The following is a 16,157-nucleotide window of genomic DNA, read 5'->3' as shown; positions in this document are numbered from 1 at the left end:
GGCTTAGGTGTGCCAAAAACTAAACAGCCACCTAACTTGAATATTTTGGGGTGTGGTAAGGTGTGACTAGGAACCAAACAACTCCTATGACCTCCTTTTGTTCATAGAATAGGATATCATAGCTGTTAGATAATAACGAGATAAACGAGATACGAGAGCACACAGATTTTTACGTGAAAACCCTTGCGGGAGAAAACCACGGACGCACGAAGGCGCAATCACTATGAGGAGGAGTATTACAAGCACGAGACGACATGCCGTCTTAGGTGCGACTACATGGGGTATATATATGAGGGGCAACACATAGGAGTCCTTGTAGGACAAGTAAACGAGTTGTACTCGTATGCTTCGGTACCAACGCAAAGGCCCACACCGTATGTACTACATCTAGTCCAATACGGTAGAATTTGGATCACAATTTAACAATCTCCACCTTGATCCAAATTCTCTCCAGTAGTCAAAGAAAGTGAATAACTCCATCCAAATCAGTATAAACACCTTGTGCGTCAAAGTCCATAGGACTACCTAGTGAGAAATACCAACTAAGCCTGAGCAAAGCTCAAACTTATTGGTCGGAATTGGCTTTGTCATCATGTCAGCAGGATTATCATGAGTACTTATCTTGCATACCTTCAAATTGCCTTCAGCAACAACATCCCGAATATAATGAAATCTGACATCAATGTTCTTTGTCCTCTCATGATACATTGGATTCTTTGTAAGATATATGGCACTTTGACTGTCAGAAAATATGGTAGGGCAAGATGAATCTCCACAAAGCTTAGTGTATAAACCTTTCAACCAGATAGCTTCTTTGCATGCCTCAGAAATAGCCATATACTCGGCGTCAGTAGTGGAACAAGCCACAATAGACTGCAAAGTTGCTCTCCAACTCATAGCACAACCACCAATGATGAAAACATAACCTGTGAGTGATCTTCTCTTATCCAAATCACCAGCAAAATCAGAATCAACAAAACCAACAAGTCCATCTACAGTTTTCCCAAACTGTAAAAAGCATTAGAAGTACCTCGCAGGTATCTGAAAATCCACTAAACTGCTTTCCAATGCTCTTTTCCAGGATTAGCCATGTATCTACTGACAACACTCAATGCATATGATAAATCCGGACGAGAACAAACCATGGCATACACAAGTGAACCAACTGCACTCGAATAGGGAACTCTCGACATGTACTCAATATTTGCATCTGACTTAGGAGATAAAGCTGATGATAATTTGAAGTGTGCAGCTAACGGAGTACTTACCGGCTTGGCATTATGCATATTAAAACGACGAAGAACTTTATCAATATATCCTCTCAGACCCAGATATACTTTTCCAGACGGTCTATCTCTGGATATTTCCATGCCAAGTATTTTCTTTGCTGCACCCAAATCCTTCATCACAAATTCATTACTCAATTGCTTATTTAGTTCATTAATCTCTGACATACTCTTTGCAGCAATAAGCATATCATCAACATAAAGGAGCAAATAAATAGTTGAATCTTTGACAGTTTTCAAATAAACACAACTATCATAATTAGACCTTTTGAAACCTTGAGAGAGCATAAAGGTGTCAAATCTCTTGTACCACTGTCTCGGGGATTGCTTCAATCCATAAAGAGATTTCTTTAAGTTACAAACAAGCTTTTCTTTTCCAGGAATAATAAAACCTTCAGGTTGTTCCATATAAATATCCTCTTCTAATTCTCCATGTAAAAAATGCAGTTTTAACATCCAATTGTTCAAGCTCAAGATCATGCATGGCAACAATACTGAGTAAAGTGCGAATAGAGCTATGCTTCACAACAGGAGAAAAGACTTCATTATAGTCAATACCTGGAATCTGACTGTAACCTTTAGCAACTAACCTTGCTTTATATCTTGTCTCATCATTAGGAGAAACACCTTCTTTCCTCTTGAAAACCCACTTGCAACAAATAGGTTTCTTCTCTCTAGGTAATCTTACTAAATCCCAAGTGCCATTCTTTTCAAGTGATTCCATCTCATCATGCATAACAGTCATCCACTTATTACTATCACCCGAAATAATAGCCTCAGAATATGAAGAAGACTCGGAATTACCTTCAATTTCTTCTGCAACAGATAAAGCAAAAGAAACAATATTGCACTCTTCAATTAACCTGTCAGGTTTATTAATACCCCGCCTAACTCTGTCACGTGCAAGATTCCAACTGGGCGGAACAATAGGCTGATTTGGAGTGGGAGTGACATGATCATCATTAACGACGGTTTCATCATGTGCATCAACAATTTCATTACCAGATGTATCATCTGAATCAATAACATGCTCCAACTGAACAGTAGGCTCCTGAACAATAGGCTGTTGTTCACTCTCAACGGGAACATTAGTAGATGAAACATCATGTAACATAGTTCATTAAAGATAACATTTCTGCTAATAACCACCTTCTGGGTTTCAGGATTCCACAATTTAAAACCTTTAACACCAGACTTATAACCAAGAAAGATGCACTTAACAGCCCTAGGCTCCAACTTTCCATTATCAACATGAGCATAAGCAGTGCAACCAAAAACTCTCACCTGTGAATAATCAGCAGGTGAACCAGACCATACCTCAATTGGAGTTTTCTTATTAAGAGCAATAGATGGTGAACGGTTAATGAGATAACAAGCAGTGGAAGCGGCCTCGGCCCAAAAACGCCTATGCAAACCTGCATTGGATAACATGCAACGGGCTCGGCAAATAATGGTCATGTTCATACGCTCAGCAACACCGTTTTGTTGAGGAGTATAAGGAACGGTGTAATGTCTGACAATGCCTTCAGACTTGCAATAATTCTTAAATTGGTTAGAACAAAATTCCATACCATTATCAGTGTGAAGTATTTTTACCTTCTTTTCAGTTTGTCTCTCAATCATAATCTTCCACTCCTTAAAATCTGAGAATGCTTCATATTTATGCTTCAAGAAATAAGGCCAAACTTTTCTCAAATAATCATCAATAATAGTCAGCATGTAACTAGCACCACCTAGTGACTTTCTGCGAGATGGTCCCCATAAATCAGAATGGACATAATCAAGAATACCTTCAGTTGTATGAGTCGAAGTGTTGAACTTCACCCTCTTGTGTTTGCCGAAGATACAATGCTCACAAAATTTCAATTTACCAGGTTCATATCTATCAAGAAGACCTCTCTTATTTAACTCTGCCAAACCAAGTTCACTCATATGTCCAAGACGCATATGCCAAAGGTTAGTAGCATCACAATCAGAATTCTTTGAAATAACTGGAGTAGCGTTACCTGAAACGGTAGAACCTCAAAGGTAATAAAGACCATTGGTCGAACTTAAATCACCTTTCATCACAATAAGGAAACCTTTGGTGACTTTCAAAACACTATCTCCACCTGAATACTTGTACCCCTTTGCATCAAGGGCACTCATAGAAATAAGATTGCTCTTCATCTTCGGAATATACCGAACATCTGTCAAAGTTCTGATTATGTCATCAAACATCTTGATTCGAATAGAACCTATGCCTTCAATCTTGCATGGTGAATTATCAAAACCCAAAACGGAACCAGCAGAAGTAGTGGAATCAAAAGTATTAAACCAATCTCTATGTGGACACATATGAAAAGTGCATGCGGTGTCAAGTACCCATTTATCATTGGTCTCAGCACATCCAGCAATAACAACAAAAGCATCATCGGAACTATCATCACGAGCAACGTTAGCAGAATTTTCACCTTGTTTGTTACCTTTCCTCTTTTCTTTATTCTGCAACTTGAAACACTCTGAGATGTCATGTTCGTCTCTCCTGCAATATCTGCAATATTTCTTGTCTCTGGATTGCGACCAGCCCCTGTGGCCGTTCTTACTTTTGCCTCTGTTTCCATTATTGGAGTTCTTCTCCTTTGTCCTGCCACGAACAGATAATCCCTCGGCTTGGGATGTACTTGAACCATCATGAGGCATCATTAATTTCATCTTCTCCTTAGAGTTCAAAACTTCATAAACTTCATTAAGTGTGAGAGTATCACGACTGTATAATATGGTGTCTCTAAAATTGGTATAAGAACTTGGCAGTGAACAAAGTAACATTAAAGCAGTATCTTCCTCTTCATACTTAACCTCCATTGCAGCTAGATCAGATATAATCTCTTTAAATTCTGAAATATGACTCAAAACATTACCTCCCTCGGGTAACCTGTGCAGGAATAATTTTTGCTTGAGATGCATCTTGCTGGTGAGATCTTTAGTCATGCAAATCCCTTCTAGCTTTAACCATAGAGCGGCGGTAGTTTTCTCGCTCAAAACTTCCTGCAAAATATTATTATGCAAATGGAGTTGAATTTGTGACAAGGCCTTACAATCAATTCTTTTCTCCTCATCAGTCCAATCTTGAATTCGGTTCTTCCCAAAACTATCCAGTGCTTCATCATAGTCGGTCTGTGCCAACAACGCCCGCATCTTGACTTGCCATAGGGTAAACCTTGTGTCACGGTCCAGCGGCGGAAGATCGTACTTCATGAAAGCCATGAGTAGATAAATCTGTTATACAAAGTAGTACAAACGGATAGAAAAATTCTGGACAGAGTTAATTAACGGTCAAACAAACAGAGTAAATAGCACCTGGATATTGTATAAGCAGTGGACGTAGCAATACGACGGCAATAGTACTAGTTCAGCCAACTAGTACTAGTAGGTCACGGAGTAGTACTAGTACTAGCACTAGGTACTGTAACCTTGTAATCTCACGCGAGTAGGAGCAGCAACAGCTTGGTAGGCTTGACGTGAAGCAGCAGACAAGCAAATCGATTGTACCTCAGGACTTGATCCTTCACGGTAGCCAGGCACACGCGTGACGCGCGTATATCCGCGAGGACAAGCGGCGGCTCGCAGATCAAAGTCAAAACCGACTGAACCGGTGACAGCAGAGATTGACGTCTCGATGGATATCTGCACTGTGCGCAGCGGAATCTCCTGTCGGTCTCGGCTTCGTACAACGTCGCAGCGGAAATCGATCTGAAGCCGGATCGCTTGGTCACGTACGTGCGGCCGCAACCCTAACCCTCGTCTCAAATCTAGTATCTCGAACTTGGATCTGTATACCACTTGTTAGATAATAACGAGATAAACGAGACACGAGAGCACACATATATTTACGTGGAAATCCTTGCGGAAGAAAACCATGGACGCACGAAGGCGTAATCACTATAAGGAGGAGTATTACAAGCACGAGACGACATGCCGTCTTAGGTGCGACTACATGGGGTATACATATGAGGGGCAATATATAGGAGTCCTTATAGAACAAGTAAACGAGTTGTACTCGTACGCAAAGGCCCACACCGTATGTACTACGTCTAGTTCAATACGGTAGAATTTGGATCACAATTTAACAATAGCAAACTAGAGGGCGTGTATCTTAATTCCAATGGGAAAGAGATGTCATTTAGTTCATATGATAGTATTTTTTTCTACTAAGTCTAGGCAAAAAACAAAATCCTTTCAAAGGTGAAGAAAGAAATCAATCCCGCATAGGAATAGAAAACCATTCCTATAGGAGGAGGCTTGCGGTTAGGATCCACGTGGCTTGAGACAAGCTCTTAATTAGACAGTGGTGATGGCTTGGATGGATTAGCCGGACTTGACAGGAGACTACCATTTCTTATAGCATCTTCAGCCATTGGCCCTTCCAGCACGCATAAAAATCGCCCCCTAAAGGCGCGCCGACGATACAATCGGTGTTGGGGGCGTTCCCTCAGTCCCCGATTCCCTCCCTCCCATGGCGATTTTTCATTTTTCAACCCCCAACCGCCGCGCACTTCCCCTCCCGGGCCCGCTGGTCATTGCCCCTAGCGCACCCCTCGCTCGCCTCCTTCCTCGCCGACGCCACCGGCAAGTTGAAAATGATACATAGATAGTTTACCATAGCATACATAATGAAAATGATACATAGATAGTTCAACCACTCGTCATTTTCCGGCTCCGACTCGGTAATGTCCTCCTCCGACGTCTGCAAGTAGGCGTCAGCATGCCGCTCGTCCTCGGAGTCCCAGGACGACGTGTTCAGTTGAGCGGCCTGCTTCCGCGCACGCTTGTCCTCCCGATAGGCGGCTCGCTCCTTTCTCCTCGCCTCCCTCTCCGTCCTCCGTTGCTTGTAAAATTGGCGCTCGTTGACGATGTCCTGCGGGAAGCGTTCGCGCCACTCCGCCATGGCGTCCACGTCCATCTCCGCGATCGCTAGGCGACGCTGCCGCCTCCGGTTGTCACGACGATCCTCGTCCGTGAAAAGCCGTGGGAGATGCGCGAGATCGTACGCGTGCTGGCTCGTCGACACGTCGGGGAAATTCATATCCCAACGAGGCCGCCAGAGGCGCCACGCCGCCGCGTCGTACGCACGGGCCGCCTCCTCTGCGGTGTCGAAGGTGCCGAGACTGATTCGTTTTTCGCCGAACGAGATTTCGGAGGAGAAGACGCCGGAGCGGCGCTCGCGGACTCCGCGGAAATCAGCAGCGCCCAGGCGGCGCATCGACATGGTGGCGCAGAGGCGAGAAAGAGAGGAGGCACGCAGGAGCGCCGGAGGTGGAGTGGAGAGGAGAGGAGAGGAGAGGGGAAGTGTGCGTCCACCGGCGTGGGGTAGGCTTTTTACAGTCGCGGGCGGGCGGCGTCCGCGTGGTCGCCGGGCATACGCGTGGCGCCGCGCCTTCACTGCACCGCCCGTGAGGCATCAATGGATCTGCGCCTCTGCGCCACGCCGGTGGACTTGCATGAGATCGCACATTTAGTTGAGATCTTGAGATCAACTCAAAAAAAAAAATTTAGACATTTAAAAAAAATCTGAAATTATTTGTCTAACATTCATGTGGGATATGTCTACAGCTCAGGAAAAAATCAGCTCAAAACTCGCTATACATTTAAACATTCAAAAAAGAAAATTTCGAATGTGAATAGTAGCAGCTTTGGGTGAATAGTACTTTGACACTATTCACATATGATTTTATCTTTTTTGTTTCTATTAATGTAAGTTGAATTAGGAGCTGAAACTTTTTGTGCTTGTACATCAAACATTTATGTGTGTCTACAAAAAATTTGAGAACGTTTGAACATGTAATTTTTCTTTTTCAAAAGAAAATCTCATAGATCTATGTGAGATCTCACTCAAGTCTCCCCCGTCAATCCAAAAAATCTGAAAATAACTGAGTAGATGTACGCAATATATATCTATCAAGTCTTAAAATTAAGTTAGCTAAAAATGGAACTCAGATCTCAAGAAACGAAAAAAAAATCATGCCATGAATGCAGTTAATTTAAACTGTATTGTGAATTGGGCCTATTAGCAGTACCACAGCTGATTTTTTTTTTTTGCGAGTAAAAGCTTGTATTGTTCAAACAATATCCTGGTTAAAATCAACGTTGCTAAGCTCAAGCTCTCCCGGTGGACTAGAGCCCAACCATGCGACAGTTCTCCTTTCAATTCTAGCAAAGTCAAGCCAAATAGTCTGCTACAGAATTTTGGATACGCTTAATACAAGTAACAAGTTTTATGAAGAGAAAGCACATATTTAATCTCCGCCACTAATGAAGCAAACACCGATTTATCAGGGTCATCATCTTCAGGAAAATTGGTAAATCTTAACGTTGAAGAGAAGAGAATGTTCTTCCATACAGGCACAAAATTCACCTTCCATAGCATCCCTACAAGAGAAAAGAGTTCTGCAGGAAGAGTAGATTATGTTTCCTGTGGCATCTAGAAGTACCATCCCTGCTCCCGCACTTCCGTCAACCGACTAGGAGCCATCAGTATTCAGACTGACCCAATTCTCAAGCATAGCGGTCCACTTACATGTGTTCCCATCATTTCTTCAGAGCAATTTTTGGAGTTTCATAATCCAACACAGCAGGCCGTTTCCCTTTGATTGGATCGCAGATAGAAGCTTGTTTAATACTTATCATAGATTGTATGTGCTTGACAGAAAACGTTTGGAAACTTCCAAAGGCGGGACTGGATTGAAATGAACCACTTCATTCCTTACATGCCAACATTGCCATAGCGTAAACAATAGCATACATCGTTCAGTTTCATTCAACGGTTGCAAAGCATCCATGAACCATTTTGGACCGTTATGTTGTACGTCTTTTAGGTTTGTCGAAGGCCAAATAGTGTTCATCCAAGTCCACAAATTAACTGAATTTTGGCATCTACACAGCGCATGGAAAATGTGCACAGGTTCTCTTTTGCAAATCGGACACAGGTCTGATTCGTCCAAACATCTCTTCTTCTTATTAGGCCAGGTTGGGAGTGAGTTGGTGGCCATACACCATTCAATTATTTTTACTGTATGCAAGGTTGTCAGAATCACAATTTTGAATCGGATAGGAGCTCCCATGCCAGGATCTTAAATTGTAGAATCTTAACTATGAGGAACATAGAAACATGGATTCTATGAACTAAAATCATAGAAGAGGGGTTAGTTTGGATCGTAAAGACGTAGAATCATACAATAGAATTGTGATTCTGACAACCTTGACTGGAGGTGGACCATTTTCTTCCATGAAATCCCAACACCACATAGCACCATCAGGGGAAGAACTTGTGGCTGATTCGGATGCCCTTGAGGACTCATCAAAAGAAAACTTGTAGGTCGATCATGCCGAGAAAGATCCCAGACGCTCCAGACTCCAAGCAATAGTGTCGTCCATCTGCCTTGGAGAGGCCCGAACTTTTATGATCTCATCGGCGTCACAAGGGGAAAAGTAGGTCTCAACCAAATATGCCTTCGAAGAACTACTAGTATTTAACAAATCCGACACAGAACAGAACTTGCAGCTGCCTTGCGGAGAGATAGGTTTATAAGAGTGCGGTCGTGGGATCCAGTTGTCACCCCAAATTCGAATGCTCCGGCCATGGCCAAATCTCCATATCAACCCCTCCTTCAACAATTCTAGTCTGTAGCTATAGCTTGCCAAGAGGAAGATGGATTACCAAAAAATTGTGTCCTCAAGTTTCCCGTGTGGGTAATAATGAGATTTCAAAATATGAGCACACAAACTATCCGGCCTGACCAAAATTCTCCACTCTTGCTTCACCAATAAAGCTTGGTTGAACAAGCGAAAGTCATAGAATCCGGTACCACCTTTATTTGTTGGCTGCTGCAGTTTGGCCAAAGACTTCCAATGAACTTTCCTTTTCCCCTTCTTCGCTCGAACCAAACTTGTAAGATCATCACAAACTTGTTGTCATCTCTTAATTCAGTTATGATCCATGTTTTGATCCTTGTTGGGGTCTCTGAATTTAGTTATCCCTGTTATGATCCTTGTTGTGAAATTTGTTTGAATTTACCTATCCCAGTTCTAGTACTAGTCCAATGTGTTTTATTGGTAACAACTTGCGAAGTTCCTATTTTATTGGGAACTAGCTCGTGAAGTTCCTATTTATATGAACTAGCTTACCAACAACATGACAAATACTGGAAACTAGGAACTAGCTTGCCAAAAACATGGCACAAACTGTAAACTGGAAACTAACATTCTCACACACTAAACTACATATATAGTTCATACCATAGCACAAATAGAGTAGCGTAGTTCATACAACACCAGAAATATAGGTAGTTATCATAGTGCATACAACAGAACAAATATAGGCAGGTAGCATAGGGCATACAACATCACTAATGTAGACTAACTCTCAGCCACTCAGCTAAATGACATCTTCCTCATCACAAATCCCCTTGAACTTCTTCAGCTTGCCCTTGTAAATTTCCCTAACTTTAAGCAGCTCAGAAATGGCTATCTCTAGCTGCTTCTTCTCCTTTTTATCTTATCCCTCTCCTTAATCACCTCAAGCTTGTCATTGGTTAGCTATTTTTTATCCTTCTCCTGGTTTTGGAGTTCACTCTTGAGCAGATGCATCTCCTTCTTGAGTCCATCCATTTCCTATCCCGCTTCAGCTCATGTTGCTCATTTCTCATATTTCCGGTCAATTCTCCTTGCACTTTATGAATGGCCTTCAGATCACTTATGACATATTGCTTCTTGTCCAATTGCTTCTCCAAGGCTTCAGTGTCCTCGGACATTATTCTCTTGTGAATTTCTTGATATGTCCTTTGCACTTGTTCATCTTGTTCACGTCAGCAACAAGGGTGGTGTACGGAAGGTGCAATGTGTTAACCTTGTCTTGAAGCTTGAGCACTACCTTTGCATGATCAAGCCCTTCCTGGGTTCTAGCAAGACAACATTCTTCATATGTTCTCCAAAGCTTCTGAAGAGCTTTTTTCATAGCTTTAGGAGACTCTATATCAACCCATTGAATATAGCCACACTTACCTAGCTGCAATACTAAACAATTGAAAAGGCATTAACACTGAACCATAAGCAACTAAAATATAAATGAATTAAGACATTTACTCAAATCATTCACACTACCTCTGTTAACAGAATTAAGACATTTGCCAAAATAAATAAGACAATTAGCATTTGTCAACTGGCCAAAAATTCAAATTGAGACTTGCCTGGCTATCATATAATTCACATTTACTAACAATTAATGGTACCACAACTTAAATCATTTACATTACCAAAGAATGGTACAACAGAGATAACTGCTAACTGCATTAATACATTTGGCCAAAATACTAAGACAATTGGCATTTCGAATTTGGTATTTGGCAAAGAATTACAGTCACTTGCCATTTGAAAAAAAAATCATATTAACACTAGCCTACATGTTATATGATTCACAATTAACACTGCTCATATCACTAACAATGGAGTTAATGTTCATCATAGAGATAACTAAATTCAGAGCAACTGCACACATTTGGCCAAATAATGCAGTAAAAAAATGTAGAAACACTTGGCTTGCATTCGCCGACTGAATCTTGTTCCGAATGCACACAATTAGTACTTACTCAACTAAATAGTATTTCCAAAAGTACACAAATTATGAAAACTGTTAACATAACAAAGATTAACACAGAGGAAAAGAGCAGGGCATGGATTGCTGCTTAATTCTTTACCACATATATAAACCTCCTTCCAGTTAGGCTACCTTAAAATGGTAATAATTTCTTGGCAACTTTTCGGTGGTAGCAAAGAACATGGCCCTCCTCTGTCTCCACATCATCTTTAAAGTCCGAGTCACCTATGGTTATAAGGGGCTACATTGAGTTCAAAAGGAATTGGGAGTGGCCAAATGTACTGGTTGAGGTCCAAATCACAACGAATAGAAAATCCCCAAATCCTACCAACAACCTAACCCTAGCCTACCAGACAGAGTACATTAGATGCTTACATCAGAGTTGAACTGCACCATGTCATCGTCGCTGCTCTCCTCTCCATCTTTCTGGGAACAAATTGCGGCCCGACAGCGAAGGTGAGTGGCGTCGTCGGCAGTAGCGCAAAGGTGGAGAGAGGAGAGGGAGCGCGAGAGGGGAGTGAGGGAGAGTTGGACTGTTTCTCTTTACTGGAACGTTCCGACCGGCGCGGTCGGACCGGCCGTTGAGGGCCCTTACATGTGTGTCGTCTTCCCTCTCACCACGTGGATGATTGGCCACATCAAAACGTGCTAAAAAAGGTCAGTGTTTTTTGCCGATGTTAGATTTTCGGTGCGGTGCAAAATGCAGCGTTTTGTAAAGTAGTGTTTTTTGCTAATTGTGACGCGATCGTGGCGGGTTTTGTGCATTTTAATCCTACATCTGTATTACACAACAAAAGGCCGGTCCAGTTGTCGACCTAAAGACCAAGGGGGGCTCGGTATTGAGAACTTGGCAGTTAAGAATAAATGCCTTATGAGCAAATGGTTGTATAGGTTAGAGACAGAGCCGGAGGGCATGTGGTCTCAAATCCTACGCAATAAATACTTGCACTCGAAAACTCTAGCCCAGGTTACTATCAGACCGAATGATTCACTGTTCTGGAAGGGACTTATGAGAACGAAAGATTTGTTCTTTCGTAGGATCAAATTCGTGATTGGCAACGGGATGTCAAACAGATTTTGGGAGGACACGTGGCTAGGAGAGACACCTCTGGCCTTACAATATCCTACCCTTTACAATATTGTGCAACGTAAGGAAGATTACGTAGGTATTGTCTTTCAAAATATTCCCTTGAACATCCAGTTCTGACGTACGTTAGTGGGGGAGAGATGGACAGCCTGGATGCACCTGGTTCGGAGATTGATCGAAGTTCGACTCTCCAACAGGCCAGACTCCATGCACCGGATGTTAACTAAAAATGGGATATTTACGGTGAAATCATTTTATACGGATTTGATTAATTCTGGCCCCCTCTCAAGATCACTTCATATTTGGAAGATTAAGGTTCCTTTGCGGATTAAAATTTTCATGTGGTTTGTTCACAAGCAAGTAATACTCACAAAGGATAACCTAATTAAGAGGCGATGGGTAGGAAACGCGCGGTGTTGTTTCTGTGCTCAAGACGAGACAATACAACATTTATTTATTGAATGCCCACTTGCCAAGTTACTTTGGAGAACGATTCATATAGCTTTTAATATCACCCCCCTATAGATATTGCGTCTTTGTTTGGGACGTGGTTAGCTGGGGTTGAACAGTTCACGGCAGCTCGTATTCGGATTGGAATATGTGCGTTATTATGGGCTATATGAAATTGCAGAAACGATGTGATATTCACCAGACAACACAATTTAACTTTTTTGCAGGTTATCTTCAGAGCTACAGCTTGGATCCGTACGTGGTCCTTACTCAGTCCTATGGACTCCAGGGAGCCTTTGGTTACTGGGTGCAACCAATGGGAGATGGTGGCTCGGGCTATATTCAACCGGTTCGGATGGCGGTCGCATAACAGGATAGGAGTCTAGAGAGATTGTCCTCATTATTACCATACCGGTTGTCTTTGTCCGCTTGTACTTTTCAGTTTTTATGCCTTGTGCTCTGCTCCGTTTGCGAGCTGTAAGACTTTTGCGGTGATACTTTCGGGATTTTTAATAAAAGGGCTGCATGCATCATTATGATGCAGAGGCCGGGGGTATACCTCCATTTCAAAAAAAAAAAGATGATTACTGGGGTAGCGAATTCTACTACTACATGAGTAGTACATTGGTTCGAACTTTGAAAACCTCATGGAGGATTCCTCGCTGGAGTCCTTGTGGCGGTGACGGTGGCTCCATCCTGCAGCAAAATTCTTTGCGGTGCGGACGGTTCTCGTGGACGGCTGCTTGTTGGTCTGAGCGGTTGTACTACATTATGGAAAACTGTTATTGTGTCATTTTATCTGAATAAAGTAACTTCTATTCTAGAAAAACATAGGCAATACTGTATACTTGGTCCACAGCTAGTGTACTCCACACTATTCCACTTTCCACAGATGAATCGAGGAATGAACGGTCGAGAGCACGCTCGCTGTCATTTCAACAGAGATAACTCTCCGCGCTTCCCCTACGCTACTTGTGCCGCAGTGCACGCGATTGAAACGTCACCGAGGCCAGGCGAGGCGCACCAAGATCATCGTCAAAGCGACGCATCGCATCCTTGGAAGCGGTGCCTGATCGAGTCGCCGCCTCGCTATAAATGTCACAGTGCTCCAGTCCATCGCTCCATCTCCAGCCAGCACGCTGCACACTGGCTCTGTCCGCGCGGCTGTCCAAGATCTACGTTTCTCATGGCGACCACCTGCACGGTCCTCAACGGCGCCGTGCGTGCCGTGAAGCTGCTCAAGATCGACAGTTTCCGCCTGGCGTACAAGACCATGCGCGAAGGTGAGTTCCTCAGAACCAGCTGGAACGTCGACGGCCACGACGTCGAAATCCGGTGGTACCCTGGGACAGCGTGGGCACCGCACGAGCTCATGTTCCTCACCTGCAACGTGAGGGCGAGCTTTGGTTGTCTCCTGGTGCACCCGAGGCTACCAAACAAATCCAACGAAGAAAAGACCGTGTGGCATGTGTTCAACCGCCCCAACGAATGTTCGCCTCGAGTCTCGCTTGTGGACAGATCCGTTCTGCTGGATCAGACTTCACGCCAAGGAGACTACTTGACCGTCCAGTGCACCGTCACGATTTTGAAGGAGAGCTTGCTTATACGACAACGACGGTGCCTGCGCCGGCATCCAACATGCACCAGCACTTCCGGGAGCTACTGCAGAACGGTACGGGAGCTGACGTCACGTTCCTCGTCTCCGGCAAGACCTTCGCGGCGCACAAGCTCGTGCCCGCCGCGAGATCCCCCGTTTTCATGGCCGAGTTCTTCGGCGACATGAAGGAGAAGAGCTCCTGGATCGTGGAGATCAAGGACATGGAGGCAGCCGTGTTCGGGGCGCTGCTGGAGTTTATCTACACCGACAATGTTCCTGAACTTGACCGGGAGCTGGAAGCCGTGGCAACGATGGCTCAGCATCTGCTTGCGGCGGCTGACAGGTACGGGCTGGACAGGCTCAAAATTATCTGCGAGGGCAAGCTCGTCGGTGGCATCAGTGCATCACCGTCGAGACGGCGGCGACTACTTTGGCTTTGGCTGAGCAGCACAATTGTCCGCACCTCAAGGGGAAGTGCATTGAGTTTATCATCAGTACTCCTGCGATCCTTGATGCCGTGGTGGCGACGGAGGGGTATAAGCATCCGGAGGCAAGCTGCCCTTCTGCGCTCACTAGCATTGTCCTGTGCCTGTCTACGCGTGGGAGAAGGAACTGAAGCGTTGCTAGTCGGCTAGTCGCTAAAGTCCAAGTTTTTGGTGCTTTCACCTTGGATGCATGATCTAGCAGAACTTAGGAGTAAGCCTGTCTTTGGCCTAATATAATGGTGGCATTTATGCTACATCTATATATGTCCGAGCAACTAGTGTGCCCTGCATTTGCTCCTTGAATTCGATGGATCTAGTTTCGTGCCAAATGCTTCAGGATGTGGGGAAATCACCACTTTTTGGGTTAGTTTTTCATCATTGTGCCCTTGTTGTTTCATGAGTAATCTTATATTTGATTAGAATCAGTGAGAACATCAAAGGAAAATGAAAACGGCTTTTCTACTTACCATGTGCCTCTCTTGAGTATGGAAACTTGCTTGAACCGTGCTTCTTAGTAAAAGGTTATGAGACTATGCATCGACAATTCAAAATGGGGTCATGTGTTTTTTTCCTTGGTGGGTGGGGTCAAATATTAACTACAAGTTCAATTGAACGGGGAGACAAGGGGTTACCCTTCAAAAAAATTGATTCACCCATCCACACCATTTTTCATCAAAGCTCTCAAAGGAATGACGATCAAGCAAAATGTATCATAAGTTTTTCCAAAGCCTATCGATATTGTTTTGAGATTTCATGCAAAGAGTGATGAAGAATTTCATGCAAAGACATAATCTGATCTATAATGTTTTGAGATTTTATAACGACGTTCTTATTAACACTAATTTGCTTGTCGGCACAAGATTCCAGCGTCAATGTCATGGTTTGGATGATCCATTTGTAAATACATATAAAAATGCAAATGGGTGTGGGTTGTTAATTTTATTATTCCGTAAAATTTGGGAAGAAAAGTAATGACTCAATAATTAAGTCTCTGACATCAAGGCAAGCAACATGAAATGAACATGATACATTGTTGAACTATATACCAACAATGTTGAAAAATATAATGGGAAATTGCCGGGACCAAGGGCTATGTTAGACTCTAGAGTAAATAAGGTAGTTTAACTTCATCAAGTGAAAAGGTTCTAGCCATGAGCAAATCATCCTCACAATTGCTCAACAAGATCCCAAATACCAGGAAAGAGGTGGAATAAGTTGTAGGAGCAGGGAAAAACATATTTTTGTCATAGCATGTTTGAAATGATTTTCAGTTCACGCAGTACCATCATGACCATAATTTAAGTATAACACTTGTTTTTCCCTTTTTTTTCTTTGATTGGCTTCTCTCACGTGATCTTTTGTAACAAATAGACTTCCTCTTCAGCAAGCATTTTATTAGCCCCAATATTGATATCAATCTTCCTATCATTAAGCTCATGAGGGGGAAATCATCACATTATTCTAGATATTGTAAGGCAACTAGCTCCTCTTTTAAATCATTCATTTTTCCCTCAAATGTCCAATAGATTTAGAAACCTAGCCTTTATGAATCATTTCATATTGATGTCGATAATGTTAATATAATCTGTAAAGTAGCCATGTTTCGCCCGAAAATATTCAC

At 43.0% G+C, this 16,157-nt stretch overlaps 1 protein-coding gene across 1 annotated transcript; it reads left to right on the top strand.

Moving 5' to 3' along the window:
* The first annotated feature begins 13,640 nt into the window (after positions 1-13,640).
* On the top strand, positions 13,641-14,686 carry LOC123164758 (uncharacterized). Its single transcript, XM_044582312.1, has 2 exons — positions 13,641-13,913; positions 13,973-14,686. Exons 1-2 carry the CDS (start codon positions 13,641-13,643, stop codon positions 14,684-14,686), a joined length of 987 nt encoding a protein of 328 aa, XP_044438247.1.
* The last annotated feature ends 1,471 nt before the right edge of the window (positions 14,687-16,157 follow it).

This window comes from Triticum aestivum, chromosome 7D, assembly GCF_018294505.1.
Source record: "Triticum aestivum cultivar Chinese Spring chromosome 7D, IWGSC CS RefSeq v2.1, whole genome shotgun sequence".
NCBI lineage: Eukaryota > Viridiplantae > Streptophyta > Magnoliopsida > Poales > Poaceae > Triticum > Triticum aestivum.
Note: the sequence above shows the minus strand (reverse complement) of the source record. Positions and strands in the feature narration are given on the sequence as shown.

Coding starts and splice junctions, on each gene's coding strand:
- LOC123164758 (XM_044582312.1), top strand. CDS start 13,641: ATGGCGACCACCTGCACGGTCCTCAACGGCGCCGTGCGTGCCGTGAAG. Junction 13,914..13,972: donor AATCCAACGAAGAAAAGACC/GTGTGGCATGTG, acceptor GCTTGTGGACAG/ATCCGTTCTGCTGGATCAGA.